The 18551-nt window shown below is 39.4% G+C and overlaps 2 protein-coding genes across 3 annotated transcripts; one reads left to right on the top strand and one right to left on the bottom strand.

Moving 5' to 3' along the window:
• Positions 1-735: 735 nt before the first annotated feature.
• c16h6orf47 (chromosome 16 C6orf47 homolog) lies at positions 736-8688 on the top strand. 2 transcript variants are annotated; one of them, XM_041956138.1, is made up of 3 exons: positions 736-966; positions 1650-2674; positions 5996-8688. In XM_041956138.1, exon 2 carries the CDS (start codon positions 1747-1749, stop codon positions 2665-2667), a length of 921 nt encoding a protein of 306 aa, XP_041812072.1. In that variant the 5' UTR covers positions 736-966; positions 1650-1746; the 3' UTR covers positions 2668-2674; positions 5996-8688. The 2 variants fall into 2 exon arrangements, with proteins under 2 accessions (XP_041812072.1, XP_041812071.1); XM_041956137.1 differs by having other exon boundaries at positions 1243-2674.
• Positions 8689-10379: 1691 nt separating this feature from the next.
• On the bottom strand, positions 10380-18482 carry ppp1r11 (protein phosphatase 1, regulatory (inhibitor) subunit 11). Its single transcript, XM_041955316.1, has 3 exons — positions 18216-18482; positions 16118-16226; positions 10380-14799 (listed from the first exon to the last, which is right to left on the bottom strand). Exons 1-3 carry the CDS (start codon positions 18291-18293, stop codon positions 14618-14620), a joined length of 369 nt encoding a protein of 122 aa, XP_041811250.1. The 5' UTR covers positions 18294-18482; the 3' UTR covers positions 10380-14617.
• Positions 18483-18551: the final 69 nt, after the last annotated feature.

The raw sequence follows: 18551 nt of genomic DNA, 5'->3' as shown, positions 1-18551 counted from the left end.
GTACTATACACTACTGGTAGTTGACTGTATTTTGAATTGTTGCACTGCAGATTGATCCTTGCATGCAAATATGGTCAACCAATAGACTGTATTGCTGTTGAAATGAACCAACTGTTGAAAATTAAAACTCAACCCCACTTCACCCAGCGGTTAAATGCGCTCACATACCAGTGCATGTAAGGCAACTTAAAGTGACAGTTTGACTCAATGAGATTTTGTGCCCATAATACCTGTAGTAAAGAAGTCGAGTACATGCACATGCAATGCGCTACTTCATGATTTGGCTAACCACAAATGGTCTGATGTACCTAAACGAATTTCTGACGTAATTTAAGCCAGTACACTTGCACACAGAGGTCTTTTGGTAGTTTAAATTATTACAGAACCTCATTTACTTTTGCTCAATTTCAATGATGGCATGTTTCCAAAAGCTGAACCATGTCTGTGCAATTAGAAAGCGCATGTATGTCATGAATATAGATACATAACTATATTCTATAACTCGGCGATGGTGCTACGGAGGTGAATTACAGTACTTAAGACTATTGTTATATTACTACACGCGGAACAAGTACTAGTAAACTTTGTGTGCGTCGAGGTTTCTATGGAAGAGTCAGATCCTTGTACACGAGCCTTGGTACGAACCACCGATGGGCAACCATAGTTTTATTTTGAAGGTTGAAACCGAACCGGTAGTTCGTGTTCTTTGTTCTCGTAATTAGGTGAACGTTGCAGCCGACTTGGCAGGCGGACCTCTCCCTTGTAGTTTTGCTGGCTAGCAGTACTGTTAATGATACATGTAGCCAGGTAGCTCTGGTTGGAAGCTGACTTTTTGAACACGGTGTATTTACAACACGAAACCCAGAAGTTTGGGAACTTGAGCTGTGTGTCTCGTTATTTGATGCTAGCAAGACGGGCTAGCTATGGTCTAAGTTAGGAGACAGACTCAAGCTAACGTCGCTGAAGGTGAGCATTTATTCGTTATCTAATTATCTAACGTCACATTAACCTTACTTTAGAGACACCGAAAAGTCGACAAATATTTTCCCGAAATTTGTTGGTAAACGTTAAACCATCTTACCTTAGTTGCTAACCTATCTTAGTTTTCTAATAAAAACCCGTAGCTTAGCTACGACAACTATCAAGACCTGTGTAACACTCGCTAACGCAACTTGCATTGATGTTGACGTGGAATTGGAAGATTTAATGTTTACAACAAATGTAAATGTGTTTCATTTGCAGGCAGGAAGAATGAAGCACTGTGCTTCAGAAGAGTGAGAAAGTTAAACAAGTTTGTCAAGCACTAACGTTACTTGTTGACGTCATTGAGCTGAAACGTTGCTCAGCTCAGCCGGGTCACTTCTAGCAAGCCGGGACTAACTTGCTTTTAACAACAGCTGAAGATAATGCTGAGTTATTGAAAGTAACCTTGGCAGCTCCAAAGGTCGCCTGGTTAAACGAGAGAGATGTAGACCAGAAGATTTACTCTTAAATGTTGTAAGGAGGGTCACCCCTGTCTTTGATTAGCTGGTCAAACACACCCACAGGTGTGTCTATGACCTGAGGACCTCATTTTGCCTGGCGTGAGCCCTTTTGAACAAGTATTGCAACTTCTCAACTGAACTGACAGTACATGCATGCTTTTACAGTGAGCTCGCTGAGCTGCCTGGCCAACTTAAGCAAGAGGAGCTGAGAACGCAGTGTCTGCCAATTTTAATTCACCTCCAACAAGTTCATTGAGAAACCATGACAGCTGTGGTGAACAAAGCATGGGGGTGGGCGCGCTCATGGGGAAGCAGTGCTGTGTCAGAGAATACAACAACTGTGATAGCAGAGGACCAGAAGCATGGTGGTGATGGCTGGGGCCTCAGGGGCTGGACCTCTTGGATCTGGGGAGGGTGGAGACGACACAGTGACCAAAGTAGTTCAGTAGAGGAGTACTGGGAGGCGCAGGAGAAGCTTCTGCCCATGGAAATTGAAGATGTTGGTGCAGGGAAACAGGAGACAGAGGCAAATTCACAGCATGTTTCTGGATGGTGGAAATATCTCCCAACTTCGTACCTTTCATGGCCAAGAAAAATGGAGCCAAACAGACTTAGACAAAGGAAACGAGATGGTCGGAGTGGAGACGTGTGGGATTGTGATATTGATGGAGACTTTTCCGACTATGGGACGCCTCCTCCGTCCCCTACCCCTCCTTCCTCTCAGCTGACATCTCCTTTTCGGCTCTTTGTGCACAGCTGGAAAGTGGAAATCCTACCAGAGCACCACGAGATCTGTTTCAACTTCCTCCGCCACTTGTTTGACCTGTTTGTCGTTGGCTTCCTGTGGACTGTGTCCCCCCCTGCCAAGCTGATCTTGGAAGTGTTGGGGGTCCAGGGAGCTCTGAGGCTGTGGTTTCATGGTATGGCTATGTTTTTTGTCTCCACAGTTGGAATGGCAGGATTACTCTGGTTGATCCAGGAGTATCTCCCTCAGTTTGCTTTGATCTATGGCATCATACAGGCACTCGTAATCTCTGTGAGTGTTCGACAGAGTGTGATCCTTGGCTTAGAGGAAGATAAAGAAGAAAAGGACGAGGAGGGTAAAGAGACTGATGAAATGAAAGATAGTAGGGAACATAAAGAAAAACCTGTGTCTGTTAAGGACAAAGTGAAGACAAGTTGAACTTGAGGTAAGCCCTTTCATTCCTCTGATGTTGATGTTTAGGTTACATTTTACCACCTGCTAAAAGTGACCAAACTTTGATTTCTTCTCTCTGACAGGTTACATTATTATTTTGTTTTTATGACTGCATAATTTGAATTGGAATTACAAAAGCTCTCAAACCAACAATCTAAGAAAATTCTGTCACTGCTGCAACAAACAGGAGCCCATGACAAGACAGACAGCTGAAGCTGTAGTATTATCTGTGCGTGTAGTTTAGCTAGGTCAGTGAGGCTTTAACCAAGCTTTAAAGTCAACTTCAGTTAGGTTAGGTGAAGCTCTCTCTTTGGGATGCATAATGAAGCTTGATGAGCCCTGTTCATGAGCCACAGCATGGACAGCCAAAGCGAGAGAAAGACTCTGCTTTCATAGTGGCGATAATACTTGATCCAATATTTGAAATATCTTTTTTTTTTTAATCCCAATACTTTCTTGATTGTGCAAGGTTATTTTACTCCACAAAGGATTTAATCAAAATTTGTATGAATCTTGGATAGTGTCTGTAATTGATTAATTCCACATTTAGATCAATTTGTCTGGTGGGTTTTATAAGTCTTTGTGAACTATTAGACATCTCTGGCATGTAAGTACATTTACTCCAGTACTGTATGTAAATACAATTCTGAGGTACTTCTACATTAATTGAGTGTTTACATTTTGTGCTACTTTATACCTATATTTTACTATGTTGTAGAGTAATTACATTTATCTGACAGCTGCACTTAGAGGACTCTTAGTGCTAGATAAATTGGCGATTTTGATACTGCATATTGGCCAGAATTATCTTATTGCATATTTTGGTAAGTAACAAGAAATTGCAGTAAAGAAATGCCAAACTAGGTTTGAGATCATTTAGAAAGTGTCTCTTGTTGTCCACCAGAGAGCACGGACCTTGATTTTTCAACAGTAAAATGTCTTAGTTACTATCCTCATTCTAGTTAATCTAAGGTATCCAAATCAAGTTTGTTATTTAAACCTGAATCAAATCATCAACATCATATTAAACCTTGATGATGAAGAATTCACAATGGAATTTGTGTCTTGTAGTTCACTCTGGTCAAATGGATGTTCTGACAGCTGAGGTAAAATCAGTGTGTTTAGGGATCAGAATGATACCAGACTGTGTTACGTGGAGTTTCTGGTAGAACTTCTGGCTTAATTGTGGGTCAGGACACCCTGAGGAAGGCGAGTGTGTTCATACATCTAAACCCCACCTCTGAACAGCAGCTATCCAATCATAGCTTAGTAACTGTAACCAGGCACTGGCAGGCCTATCAAGTATTGTATTTCTCTACATGATGATGTGATGTGCATAACGGGTATCGCAAGAGTTTGGAGGGTGGTGTCTTTTTGTAGTCTTTCAAAAACCTAAAACTTGAGCAAATGTGTTTGGAATGATGTTAAGATGCAACTATCAGAATTTAGAGTTACTTGCATTAGGTACCATTGCATTTGCCAAATTCATGGCTTCCTTCTCTCTTATAAAGTTAAGCACACTGTCTGGAAACATGAACAGTAACGTATTGCCTAAATCTAACCATGGTATTGCTGGTTTAAGTGCATTTTTATTCTGTAGTTAAAGGATAACTTTCGTTTTTTACAACCTGGACCCTATTTCTAGCATTAAATACGACCATTTACTCACCCAGACAATTTTGGTGGCATTTGGAGTCGTTTTGAAGAAATTAGCCCCAGAGGAGCGGCGCGTATATCCGTATAATGCGAGTACTCGGGGCATCCATGCGCAGCCTCTATATAACACATAATCTGCGGCGAAACTCGTTCATATTCCAATATTTTGTTATGATATGCTGGTGCTATTCCCCTCTGAGCCGGCGGTCGGCTAGTTTAGCTGTAGTTTGGCACAGCTATGGTTCGTTATTGCGTATTCGTAGCCGACCGCCGCAGAGTCAGCCGTGTTGTGGCTGGCTGCTCGCAGCGCGCAGCGTTCAGTAATGACATCATCCACGTCAGAGGTAGTTGTCTAGAGACGCCGGATGTTGATAACATGCCACCACGGGCTCAGAGGGGAATAGCACCAGCATATCATAACAAAATATTGGAATATGAATGAGTGTCGCCGCAGATTATGCGTTTATAGAGGCTGTGCATGGATGCCCAGAGTACTCGCATTATACGGATATACGCGCCGCTCCTCTGGGGCTAATTTCTTCAAAACGACTCCAAATGCCACCAAAGTTGTCTGGGTGAGTAAATTGTCGTATTTAATGCTACAAATAAGGTCCAGGTTGTAAAAAACGAAAGTTATCCGTTAACATCCAAACAATTCAAGCAATGTTTGAATTAGAATTAGAACATTTTAAGTAGCCGACATTTTGTTTTTACATTTTATTTTCATACCACACTATGGTGCAGCAACAGCAAGGCTTAACAAAGGGTCAAATAAAAACATTAAAATTAAATGTTACAACATTATGGCTTAATGTATGGCTATTGAAATGTTTCAAATTCAGATACTGTCATCAGTGTCATGCTGCTCTCACCTGGCATAAAATACCCACATACACAGTAAGGCCATCTTAAAACTAGTTTGACTAGTGTGAAACCAGCTGGAATCATTGACAGAGAGTAGAAGGATTCCTGTGGGAAGCAAAGATAATTCAGTTAATTTGCCAGAGGGCTCTGATCTACCACTGTTTTAGTTAAAATAAATACTATAATAACATACTGTACACCAATTAACAGTTCCATCCTCACACGTGGTTATGTAGAGAACCGTTGATTGGTTGTCTGGAGACATGCACACCAAGCAATGCCATGACCGAAAACAGACCTCATCTGCTTTTTGTCATTAAGTATAGTTCTGCTTTGTAATTATTTCTGTCACTTGTGATAACCTTGCACTACAGTGTCTGAGGTCAGGAAACACGGTGACTTGCTATAACAAAGTCGGACAGGTCAAGAAACAGTCAGCGGCTCAGACAGGTTGGAAAGAAACCAACAGGTTTCCACAAGAGCATACCTGAAAACCTGCCAATTGTCCTCATTGAACAGGAAAGCTGCATTCACACAGCTACAGGACAGTACGTCAAAGTTGAAGCAGGAAGTCAGTCTGTGGACTTGAGGGATGTTTAAAACAGACAGTTTGGGTTTTTATCTTGTCGGTCACCTTTGTTTTCTCTTTCTCTAACCTCAAGGTTTGTTTGCAACCTCACTGATCGTCTTAACTGCTGGTGTTTCTTGACCTGTCGAACTTAGTGTTGTGTGTGTTAAATGTGTGTATATGTGTTCTCCAGATTAGCTCTTTAAGAGTTTTATGTCTCCACAGACTTTGGAGTTGCAAGCTGCTGTCTATTCAGGAGTCAACCAACATCAGTCCACCTGTATCAGACCTCCATCAAGTGTTTCACATCACAGCAGTGGGATGACACAGACACAGACACAGTTTCACTGCACCACTTTGTTCTGCCGTATGACTTAGGAATTGTATTGCACACTCATTACAAACTTGTAGAATTTGTACTTAGTGTCACCTTATATTCAACACCATTGATCTACATTTTATAGAGGTCTGCCCTCATTTGATCTTTATGTTGTACGACTACTACGACAGGATCAGAAATAATAGGCTTGTTAAATGTTGAAGAAATGCCTGTTGAGTGAAAGAAGGAAAGATGCCCAGTATTTATGGAATACTCTGTTGCATTTTATCTTGTTTCCATTCCATTTCTTGTCATGTGGGACTAATTTTCTTATGATTTACTGGGAGATAGTCCACTTGTTTGGAATCAGGTGATTGCCTTTGGTGCATTCTTGATGTGCATTGTTGACTTAAACAAATTTCAACCCCAAACAATCAAATACAGATAAATTAGCAGAAATTTTAGGTATCACCATCAAGAGGAAAGACTTGTGAACTGATACAAAACACTGCTTTAACAAAAAAGAAGCCAAAAAAAAAAAAAGCTTTCTGAGGGAACAAAATTTTCAGTGCCTGTGAGACCACAAGGAAACTGCTCCCGCTAAGACCAGGGTAGTTTTACTGCAGTTCCTCATGTTTGGTCATTTCAGACTCTACCAGTGTTCACTCCCTGTGGGATAAACTTTAAAGCTAATGTAATTCTGAAGTCCACCTCATAAGGTTCCTTGATAAGGTTCTATTCAGTTGTAGAGTGCAACTGAAGCGCAGTTTTAACCAGAAGCTGTAGTGTCTGTCTTTAAGCCACCATCTTTCTCATTGAATATACAGTCACATTACATGTCTTTAACCTGAAACTCATACAACAGATAATCACAATGAATTGAATTTGCACATCACCCTTGGCTCAACAGATTCACCTATATTTGTACAATACTACAATCATGGTCTACAAACTGCAATATCACTGTGTTTATAATCTGTGATCATGCTGCTTGCTATTTATGACCTACATCAGACTTGTGACATCTATTCCTTTCCAGGTGTGAGGTACTTTTGTTACTTTTGTCTTTACTGGACCAAAAATCTGAATTTGGTCGAGGGCAAGGAAGCCTGGGTGGAGGGACGAGCAAGTAGCAACCACCACTGCTGACCTATAGGTTTAGAAACTTGTACTTTAAGCACACGTACATTCTGCTTAACTCAGCATTGTGATGTGTTCAAAATAAAATCTGTATATAGAAACCTGAGACTAATTGAATGGAATTCAGTGGTTGGTTCAGCCTTTTTTGTTTTCTATTATCTAATAATCCTCCAGTAGCCATAGAAGAAGTGGCTTCAACACTCAGCTGTGTTGGTTCCTACTTGTTTACAACTATAAGTCATCAAAGGTTCATCATTTCTGCTGGTGAGTCTGTTTTGTACTTTATATATTTTCACATACTGTATTGAATTGAGGACCCTGTCCGACCTGTGAAAGAGGCACTTCCTGGAAGCAACCACATACAGCACATGAATTTCATTCAGTTGAGATTCCTCAAATATGAACTCAAGAACACGACACTATCACAGTTGCTTGTTGTAGGAAATGTTCCGTCTAAAGATGTGCACAAACATACCTTTTGATGTGTTCTCTACACAGTTGGTTGTTGTTTTTTTGCCTTATGTCATTTTCTGTATTATCTTATTGTTTGAAATGTTTTCAGATTTCTTTTAGTGGAAATTTGGGCCACACACTCCCTCTACGAGTACATGTTTTTATAGATTTACAACACTCTTCACCTGCATCTCCTTTGTTACCAGTATGACAGCCTGTGAAATGTGGCATTGAAATGAAGTCATTTCATCGAATTGATTTGTGTCCACATGATGCATGACTAAATCAGAATACAATTCCATTTTCAGAAAAATGTAATAATTACAGCCAAATTCAAATAGAAAATTGAGTGGTGAGTATACTTCTATGCCTAACAATGCCGTTATGACATGAAATTGAATGTAAAGTGATCTTATTTTCATTTTCAAATTGGCTGAAAATGTGCAGACTCAACATGAAAGTTGCAGATTTAGAAGTTTAATTTTTCAATTTAGAGCTATAAAGTCTTAGTTGATCAACAGAAATGTAATGAATTTTTTGAGTTGAGTCATTTTTTTCTTCACTTGTGAGTTTGCTGCTGTTTTGTACGTGAAAGTAAATTCAGTTGTCTTTGGGTTTTGAATTATTAGTACAGAAAAACAAATAATTTGAAGCTGACTCCATGGGGTTTATGAATTTGAATTGTGGTTTGATTTGATTTGTATTAGTACTGAAAGTTACATGGAAATGGTCAATGTAATCATTTTTGGACTTTCAACAGATTTCACGAGAGGCCTGTGAGCATCGTGCCACTATGACACTATGTGTTTAATTTTATTTATAACAAGCTACAATAGGATAATTTAAAGATGTGTAGTTCAGGTTTCACATTGCCATTTTTTCCAGTCAATTTCATTGTTATTGTGGTGTTATGTTACAGAGTGTACTGGAAATGATTTGTCACTGTTTTCATTTGGATTTTGCTGGTATTGATGCATTCATTAAAATTGGATTTTGAAAACTGAAATTTTTGATAACAATATTTCATTTTAGTAGAGACAATGTCTAAATATCTTGGGCTTTTTTTATATTGCACCAAATTTCTAGCAACAATTTGAGTCCCAAGAAGGTGACAATGTCCACAAATGTTTGTAGCTATTTATTTATTGTCTGCTTATGTGGGCCTTTTATTGCAGTGATACTAATACTGATAATCTCATGTAAGGAAAGCTATTTTATATGAGCATCCAACAAACCTAATGCAGGGTCACTGTAGCTTAAGAAACTGCTTCCTTAAATAAGGAGGAAGGGTCTCACTGATACCCATTATGTCATTTCAACTTGGAAAGAGTAGTCAGAGGAAGTATATCCTGTGATCTGTACATCAACACTACACTGAGTTTTCTTACACACTTCCTTAAGTTAGATAAACCCTTACAATGGATATTATGCCAGCTTTACCAGTCAAACCTCTTGCTGTATATGATGAAACTCAAAAGCAGACATGATGTTGAAGTGATAGATTCCTGAACTCAAGCAATTTCCAAGTAGTATCTTTAGCAGGTCAATGCTGTGTGCAGCATTACCCCAGTTAACACCAACATCTGAACTGAACACAATCTCAAATTGCTTTGTTTTTCAAGGTGGCTTCTGTGCATTTCACATTAGTGTGAGAATTACATCCAGAAATTGGAAAAATGTAATCTTTGTCAGTTAAACAAGGCAAAACTTGAAATATGTTAATGCGCAAAATATTGTTTTCATACATTCAACTAATAAAATGTTATTTAGGCCAACTCAGAATCAAACCATGGTGACCTTCTGGAACTGTCAGGACATGAGGGGCCTATTATCATATTATATCAGAATACTACCTGGGACCAGCTTTGTTATGTGGTCATGTAAACACAACTTCATATAGGATTATGCACCATGCAAGCACAGTATCGGATCACCTTGTAATTCGATTTTGACACCAGGACCTTTTTCAGGACTGGGCCTCTAGGTAGTAAAGCTGGACCCACCTAAAGAAATGTATCGCCACCACATCACATATTTATCATTACATCATAAAGCTGATCCAGAGATTCATTCAGCAGACACAGAGCAACATTAGCATTCATTTGGAATCCTGTTTGTGTCCAGCTGATGAATCTATATTAATCTCCTTTTAGCTGGTTTGGCTCTGTTAAGTCCTGAGAAGAATGCTCTTTAGCTGCTAAATGTTCCGTTATATTCACCAGCTGGTAATAACTGTGTGTCCTGTTTGCTGCTGGGCATGTAGTGTACACTGGGTTTTAAGAGCATTTTCTCTGAAAACATCTGCCTGCTGCTGCTGGAAACGAAGCTGAAGGTAACTGCAATTAGTGATAATTCCCCTTGGGTTTCTCAATATGAACAACACGTCTTTGTTTGATTCATTGCTAATAAAAAAATCATTTATGCAGATTTAAGGTCCTTATCGTGTCATCTGACATTGTGCCACGGTTATGGATATCCCCACATTCCCAAACAAAGTTAGAAGCATCCAGATTGCCACAAACCAATAAGCACACTGTGAACCTGAGGCTTCTGCCTGGGGATCTGGAGCCATGGGGCAGTTGACTGAAAAGTGAGGCCGCTGTATAAACTTTAGTATTTATGTTTCACTGAAGATATGAAATTGATTCATATCTGCAAAGGTGTAGATAAACACACATTTGTAAGTTTAATCACAGTTCAAAACTTTAATTCACATTAAATCTGCTCTCTTATGCTTAATAGTATATACAGAAAGGTGCAATACCAGTACAAGAACAATGTACATATGTAACAATGTCAATGTGTATACATAGTACATAAAGTGGTGGCATAAATGAACTGAGTGTAATCCACACAACATGGGCTGAAACTGAAAGATGATGATGATGATGATGCCTGCATCCGGTGAGTTTTGGTCATAGCTGTGACACAAGTACAGACCCTGGGCCAGCAGTCATGCACCTTCACCTCTCCCTTCCTTTACGCTACATTAGCTGTGATTCAGGGACACACATAAAACCTGATTCAACCTTAGAAACATGTCAGCCACTCCTCAGAGCACAGCAGGAAATGCACAAATACCCATAGTCTTTAAACAGTGTTCATGAAGTGAACAGACAATGCTGAATTTAATGGGCAACTATGGTGCTTCATCCAAGGAGTTCGGGGAATGACTGTATTAGCAGAAATGCATTACCTTATTTATTATTAACTGCTATGCAAAGAACAACCAATTAGTCTGATGCAAAAATGCAAAGGATTTCTAAGTTAAAAACACCACCACTCCTCTGTTAATGAGTTTCCATTGAATCTAATGCTGTCAGGGAACAACGTGCAAAATCAATTATTACAGCAAACTGACAGTTAGAGCTCTGCAAAAACGATCAAAAGCTTTGGGTAAGGAAGTGAGAGCTAAACAGCTATTCAACACAAGTGACTGAATTTGAGAGAACTTTAAGTTGCCCCCCCCCCCCAATTCTTCCAATAATGTATAACAAATCCAAGCTTACATTATGTTAGCCAGATAAAGTAATCTGGATATTTTAGTCCAGTGAATTCAGTTCTTCCAGCACAGGTGGAGATTAGATGTTTCAATCTTAGCTGAAGTTAATTCTTCACAGCAAACTGGTGCTGTGGCCGTTAGTAATGTCCCTCACCTTCAAACATGTTCTAAACATAGCCAAAAAGATCCTGGACTTCTGAGGCCAATACTGACATCAATACTCCTGTTTAAAACTGAGGAATAATATATCAGCCAGTAGATCTGTGAAAAGATCAGCTAATATTGGCCAAATTATCACCCAAAATATAACACTAAATCATCTTAAGCCTCAGGACTGAAGGCACTCTCAAACAAGAGATGAATTTGTAGACCCATTTGTGAACTGTGCTCAGCTGTCTGGATGAACATTGACTCTCACTTCATGAATACATTTCAGTGCCTAAATGTCTAATGTTTTGTCATTCCATTGTTTTACTAACAGAAACTTGAAGATAAATTTGTCACTTCAGCTTAAAGTAATTAAAACCAGATTTGGAGCAGTGATGTTTCAAAGTAATGATTTCATCTTACTGTATTTTGAGCATGCATATGTACATGTGTTTATAACGATGAACACTTTGAATGACAGATCTTGATATTTTAATGACATCCATGTTCTCCTCTATACACAGTTCTAACAATTCTGTATAGTATTGGTAGTATGGAGTATGCTGTATTAACGCATCATTCTGCTGACCTGCTGTGCTCTGAAGAAAGACTCTCAGGGTTACACAAGCAATTCATTGGAATTAGATACAATTCATTCATTCATCAACACTGCCACTCCTTCCTTGTAATTGAGACCAAATCATGTCACTTTTTCCAGGAAACCTTCTGAAAATGATTTGAAAATTGCAAGCCCAAAACAAGCAGTCATTTGTTCTAGAAAATAATGAATGTACGAGGTTAACTAAGTCAATTTGACAGTGAATGTGGTTCAACTTCTCCAACTTTTTAACTGAAGGATTTTTGTCATCAGGCATCAGCTCGACATAAAATTGATGTTGTCTTGGAAAACCTTAAAAATCCTTGGTCATGTTACATCTTCAACAATTAGATTAGCATCAATTTAGTTATACAGTACAGTTAGAAGATCAGGACTGTGTTCTTCAAACATGGATTCAGTAACCCAGAGTAACATGGTTTCAACCAGTTCAAATGGTTCTTTTGAATGTGATCCTTCAGACACAGTTAAGGATCTGATTTGTTAGGTACATCGATTGACTAACTGATCATCTGTTATGATTTTTGTATAATTCTTTTGAAAGTTACAATTTCATGTTGTCAAAAAAATGTACATGTTCTCACCTAAAATGATAGATAAATCAATGTTTCTGCTATTGGAGACTCTAGGGAAAGGAGGCATCTGGTTTTAGTCATGATCCAGATTACTGTGATTAACTTTTCAAGTTTGGGTTTATGGTCTCCTTGTGATCACAACAGCTCCAGATAAAGTTTCTAACAGGTTTGCAGAACTGCAAAAAAACAGGCTTGTGTTAAATGATCTACAGGTAGGTCGAGTTCATGGAGAAGAACAGGTACCAGGGCTGGGCTCTCAAATGGATCAGACTGTTGGTGCTAAAAACACATCAAGATAAAATGTAGTAAAGTCTAGTGTAATGTGTTCTGTCAGCACAAAAGCTGGCAATAACTAAAACTGGTGTCAGAAACAGCAAGTACTTAACTAAATAAGGGATATCTTTGTTGATGTCTAGTCTTCAATCTTCTTCTAATTCCACTCCTCACATACTGGTTTGTAATTGCAGCTTTACTCTACAGACTGTGGTCGACTGCATGTCAAGTATTAGCTAATTTAGAATTAAGACCAGCAAATTAAACAACAAAGCAATGTGCTGTATTATGTACAATTAACTCTGCCACTTTATCAAAAACAAAATATACAGTCAGACAAATGTTTTGGCCTTTCGACGAGTCACCTCTACAAAGCTCCTAACAATCTGTATGCTGCGTTCCAGAGATGCTTCACAGTTTGAAAGTCAAATGTGCTGCTGGGTAAAGTGCAGGTGATTGCATTTCCAGTTGGAATTACAAGCATGGATCTGCAGTGATCTGATTATGATGACATTACAACTTGTGCCTTCATATGTTTTAGCTAATTCATGACATATCCCATGTCATCAACATTACTGCTAATGATCATTTTGCAAAGCACTCCAAATAGTTTTGGGTTTCTTAATTTTCTGTCCACTGATTTTACCACAGGGGTGAAAATCACTATGTCACACACTTGAAAATAGGCCCCTGTTATGTAATGTACTGGACATGAGTGTGATTTGTAGGAAAAGGGCAAAATCAGGCCAAAACATGCAACACATTAGTAGAGTCCAATTCTGTCATCAGCACCGTCTGTCCTTAAAGGGTTAAACACCTGCAGGCGCTGCCATTCAATGCTAATTACACCAGTCAGAACAAGAGCAAACATGTCTCAGCTGTTGAAGGAACAGAATTTTCAATAATCCATGTTGCTGGTTTTTTTCCCAACATAGTGAGGTGATATCACTACACAACATACACCATATAGAGTAAGTACATAACTAGTGTTTTTATATGTTATAGTTTATTTATGACAAATCACATGTTGTTTACATGACTGCTGCTGACTTTCAATCATACTACGTTTTTGAAAGCTATTTCTAACTTCCAGGCGGTATTAAAACCATGGTTGTATCCATTATTTGTTTTTTTTATATGCAAAGTGAATATCTTTGGACTTTTGGACAATACAAGAAAAAATACTCAGCAGATTAATTGATGATAACAATTTTCAATTGCAACCATAATTGCATTTCTACACATCTCTGACAAAAATGTAACTAAACCCGATGTTCACTGTGATGGATTACAAACCTTAAAGTTTATTTTTATAGAATAATGAAATGAAAGGAAACCAATGGGTGCCTGGGAAATAGGAAAGCATTTCAAATTGTACCATCTTACAGCATGCTTTGGAAAATGCTTAGCAGTGATGTAATGCATACTGTGTGTGATTTGTAATAAAAGGCTAAAACATGCAAAAAGACTGGGAATGACCTTTAAATTCTATTATCACCACAGCATTCTCCTTTGTGATAAAAGCTAAAAAGAGATGTAAGAGGTGAACGTGGTATCATTTCATGTTCCATATGCCAGTTGGCACAATACTGAGCATGCTTTTAGCTGTTGAAAGGAGAGCAGCATTTTAAATTAGGCCAATTCAATAATCCTCATTGCTCTCAGAGCAGCAGTACAGAGGCTGTAACCCTGCTCCAGCAGCGGGGACTTTCTGAGTCATGACTAGAACACAGCACCAGGCCTGCCTGTACCTCAGTGATGGAACTAAAGAAAAAAAAAGTGCAGTTTTATTGTGGAGCCCACCATCAGCCTGCAGTGCTCATTAGTGGGTGTGTGACCCTCCGGAGTTTGGGGGCACTGTGGTACCCCCGCTCCCTCTCTGTCCATGGCCTCTCCTGCCGTGGCCCAGGATACAGTGAGCACTGCCGCACCCTTCATCATCATCTCCTTCGCTTTCAGAGGATGACTCTCCAAACTGTCGGGGCTTCTCATAAATACAGCAGCCTGGAACACAACATACAGGATGAGGATCGATCGAGATGATCTACTGCCTCCTTCTACAACCCTGGGACGCTGTATAAAATGTGAATAGAAACAGAATGTGATGATTTGCAAAACACTGAAACACCATATTTAATCCAAATACCACAAAGACAACACAGCAAATGTTGAAACTGAGAAATATTCATTGTTTTTTGAAAATGATATCCTCATTTAGAATTTGATACCAGCAGACAGTATAGTCATGAAATGCTAAAAGAAAACATCTGGTGGAATGTCTCACAATTAATTAGGGTAACTGACAACATGACTGGGTATAAAAGGAGCCTCCCAGAGAGGCTGACTCCTGAGAGTCCTGCAGTCCTGACCTGTCACCCATTGAAAATGTTTGGCAAACTATGAAACGTAAAAAAAACTGTTGAGCAGCTGCAATCACACATCAAGCGAGAATGAGAAACATTCCACTTTCAAAATGAACTGTTGCTAAAAGAAGAAGTGATGCATCAGAGTTTTTGAAACCTATTGCTGGCATCTAATGAGGATATCATTTTCAAAGGCTGAAATTACATTTCTCAGTTTTGACATTTGATGTGTGTCTTTGAGTTATTTTCATTTAAATCTGGGGTTTCAGTATTTTGCAAATCATCACAGCCTTTTTCTATTTACATTTTACACAGTGTCCCAATTTTTTTGTAAACAGGATTGTAAGTTTGAAAATCAAAACTACAGCATCTGTTCAAACATTTCTGGTCAGAAACAGTAAGAACATAAAGAGAGTGTGGTAAAAATAGCTTTGAAGATGCTGTTTGGCATGATGAATGAAGAAGTGCAGCAGGAGAACGAAGAAGCAGTTATTTACTTCTGATACAAAAGATTATGACAACTTTTGATCTGATCCTAATCCACCATCCAAATCCATAAACCCTGTATGTGCCTGTTAGTTCTTTTCCTCTTATTTTTATTTGAGAAAACTTCTCAGTTCTGGAACTTCAGGTCCCAGTAGTCTTTAACTGGTAAGTAACCTGTAAATGTAAACCTGTTTGTGGATGAATCTCACAGTGAGGACCGCTGTTCAAGACTGATGATCTGAGATCGTCAACTTTCATCTGACAGCCAAAAATCACACAACATACAGGGACCCAAAAATGTGTGACAACCTATAAAATTACAATATTTTAAATCGCATTTAAAAGCAGCAAAGAGAAGTAACCAATGGGTTAATTATAGTGGTTACTATAACCACTATGTGTGTGTGTGTGTGTGTGTGTGTGTGTGTGTGTGTGTGTGTGTGTGTGTGTGCTGATAATGAAGATGAACTCACACTTTGAAGACCTTCTTCCTAGGTGCTCATTGTCAACAGTGTCACTTGACCACTCCACCTTCTTCTCAGTCTTCCTCTTCCTCAGCTTGATTGTCAGGCTTCGTCCCTCCTGAGACATGTGAGAAGTCTACTGTGAGCTACCAACATCAAATGTAAACTAGGTGTGTTGGTCAACAGTCAGCTCCATAAACATTGGGACACTGACACAATTCTCATGTTTTTGGCTCTAAACGCCACCACAATGGATTTGAAATGAAACAAACAAGATGTGCTTAAACTGCAGACTTTCAGCTTACTTTGAGGGCATTTACATCCAAATCAGGTGAACGGTGTAGGAATTACAACAGTTTGTATATGTTTTTACTACTTTTAAAGGGACCAAAAGTAATGGGACAAATCAATCATAAATCAAACCTTCACTTTTTAATACTTGGTTGCAAATCCTTTACAGTCAACTACAGCCTGAAGCCTTGAACACATCACCAGACGCCTGGTTTCATCCCTGGTGATGCTCTGCCAGGCCTCTACTGCGACTGGACTGGTTCTTGGGACATTTTCCCTTCAGTTTTGTCTTCGGCAAGTGAAATGCATGCTCAATCGGATTCAGGTCAGGTGACTGACTTGGCCATCTTCGGTCATCCACCACAGTTGTTTTCTGTGGTTTTCTGGGTCTTTTGGTGTTGCTCAGTTCACCGGTGTGTTCTTTCTTTTTAAGAAGGTTCCAAACAGTTGATCTGGCCACATCTAATGTTTTTGCTGTCTCCCTGATGGGTTTTTGTGATTGTTCAGCCTAATGATGGCTTGCTTCACTGATAGTAACAGCTCTTTGGATCTCATGTTGAGAGTTGACAGCAACAGATCCAAATGCAAATAGCACACTTGAAATGAAATGTAGACCCTTTATCTGATCCTTGTAAATGGGATAATGAGGGAATAACACACACCTGGCCATGGAACAGCTGAGCAGCCAATTGCCCCATTAATTTTGGTCCCTAAAAAAGCCACACATACAAACTGTTGTAATTCCTACACTGTTCACCTGATTTGGATGTCAATACCCTCAAATTAAAGCTGAAAGTCTGCAGTTAAAGCACATTGTCACTTCATTTAAAATCCATTGTGGTGGTGTTTAGAGCCAAAAAATGAGAATTGCATCAATGTATTTATGGACCTGACCGTCTGTCATCACATGACAAGAAGGTCCTGGGTCCAAACCTATAAGGGTTGTCTCTATCCATGTCTACATGGGTGTGTGAATGTTCCCATTACCTGAACATTGGTCCTGGGCAAATGTTAATGTAAATTTAGGCTGCAACTGCCAACTTATTCAAAAGCAATGTCTGTAGAAAGATGTCAGTGGGATTGAAAAGATTTGTGGCAAATAACAAACAACATGGCCCAAAGCATGTGGACATCTGAACAAAGTTTATCAAAATCTGTACATTCAAACCACATGTGATAGTTGAACTGCACTGATGTGCAGCCCTGACAGCTTCCTTTCCTCTGGTTTCAGACTTTCTTTCAGATGTTGGAACCTGGCTGCAGGGATTTGCTCCCATTCAGCCACAAGAGCGTTAACGAGGTCCAACACTGATGCTGGGCAACAAGGCCTGGATTACAGTCTGTTCAGGCGAATCAAGTTCTTCCACAGCAAACTGGGAAGGCTATTCTGTGTAGTCTGTTTTTCATAACAGTACCAACAGGAAAACCTGGGTTTAATACCTGGTGTGTGCCTGGATCCAGAGCCGTACCAGAGAACTTATTGTTATTGCATAACGTTAACGTTACATGACAGTATACCATATAACATTGCACGTACAAAGATATACGGCTGCTGTAATATCAATAGCACGTAGCTAACATCCAAACGAGCACTGTCATTTTCAAGATGGCATAACTGACACATTAAGTTTGGCTTCGTGAAGCTTCAAAAGGCTTCATAAGGCAGGGCTGAAAACCATGTTATGAAAATCAACGCTGTCTTCATGTAGCGCGGCCTCCTTCGTGTTAGATACGACTGAACGGTTTTGTACAGTGCGGTACCACTCATTATCAAAACAGTCAAAACGTCCTTGGCCACTAGCTCTTCATCATTTACCTGCTGGGGCGGCGGCGGCGTGCTCGTCTGAACGGTCTCCGTTATGGTCTCACTTGATGTCCCGGGAACCTCCGCCATACTTGGGGCTGCTTTGCTAACGCTACCGTTAACGTTAGCTAGCTTCAAGATGTAAAAGAACCGGAGTCGACCTTAAGTGACAGATATTGTCTGTAATACAACGTTATGCTAGCTGCAGTGGTTCTTTAAATCACAGCGTAATAAATTGATGGTTGTTGACCCTGTGATTATGGCGTTACATGCATTGGCGAGACGTGACTAACACGAAATCAAGCTGTAAATTAGTTTCCCGTACTCAAAACGGAAGTTTAATGTTTT

Source organism: Chelmon rostratus, chromosome 16 (assembly GCF_017976325.1).
Source record: "Chelmon rostratus isolate fCheRos1 chromosome 16, fCheRos1.pri, whole genome shotgun sequence".
Lineage (NCBI taxonomy): Eukaryota > Metazoa > Chordata > Actinopteri > Chaetodontiformes > Chaetodontidae > Chelmon > Chelmon rostratus.
This window is presented reverse-complemented; position numbering and strand designations above follow the sequence as displayed.

Excerpts from the sequence above, each read along its gene's own strand:
- c16h6orf47 (XM_041956138.1), top strand. The coding sequence starts at position 1,747 with ATGACAGCTGTGGTGAACAAAGCATGGGGGTGGGCGCGCTCATGGGGA.
- ppp1r11 (XM_041955316.1), bottom strand. The coding sequence starts at position 18,293 with ATGGCGGAGGTTCCCGGGACATCAAGTGAGACCATAACGGAGACCGTT. Across the intron at positions 16,227-18,215 it reads CGCCGCCGCCGCCCCAGCAG|GAGGGACGAAGCCTGACAAT; the intron begins GTAAATGATGAA and ends CACATGTCTCAG. Across the intron at positions 14,800-16,117 it reads AGGAAGAAGGTCTTCAAAGT|GCTGCTGTATTTATGAGAAG; the intron begins GTGAGTTCATCT and ends GTTGTGTTCCAG.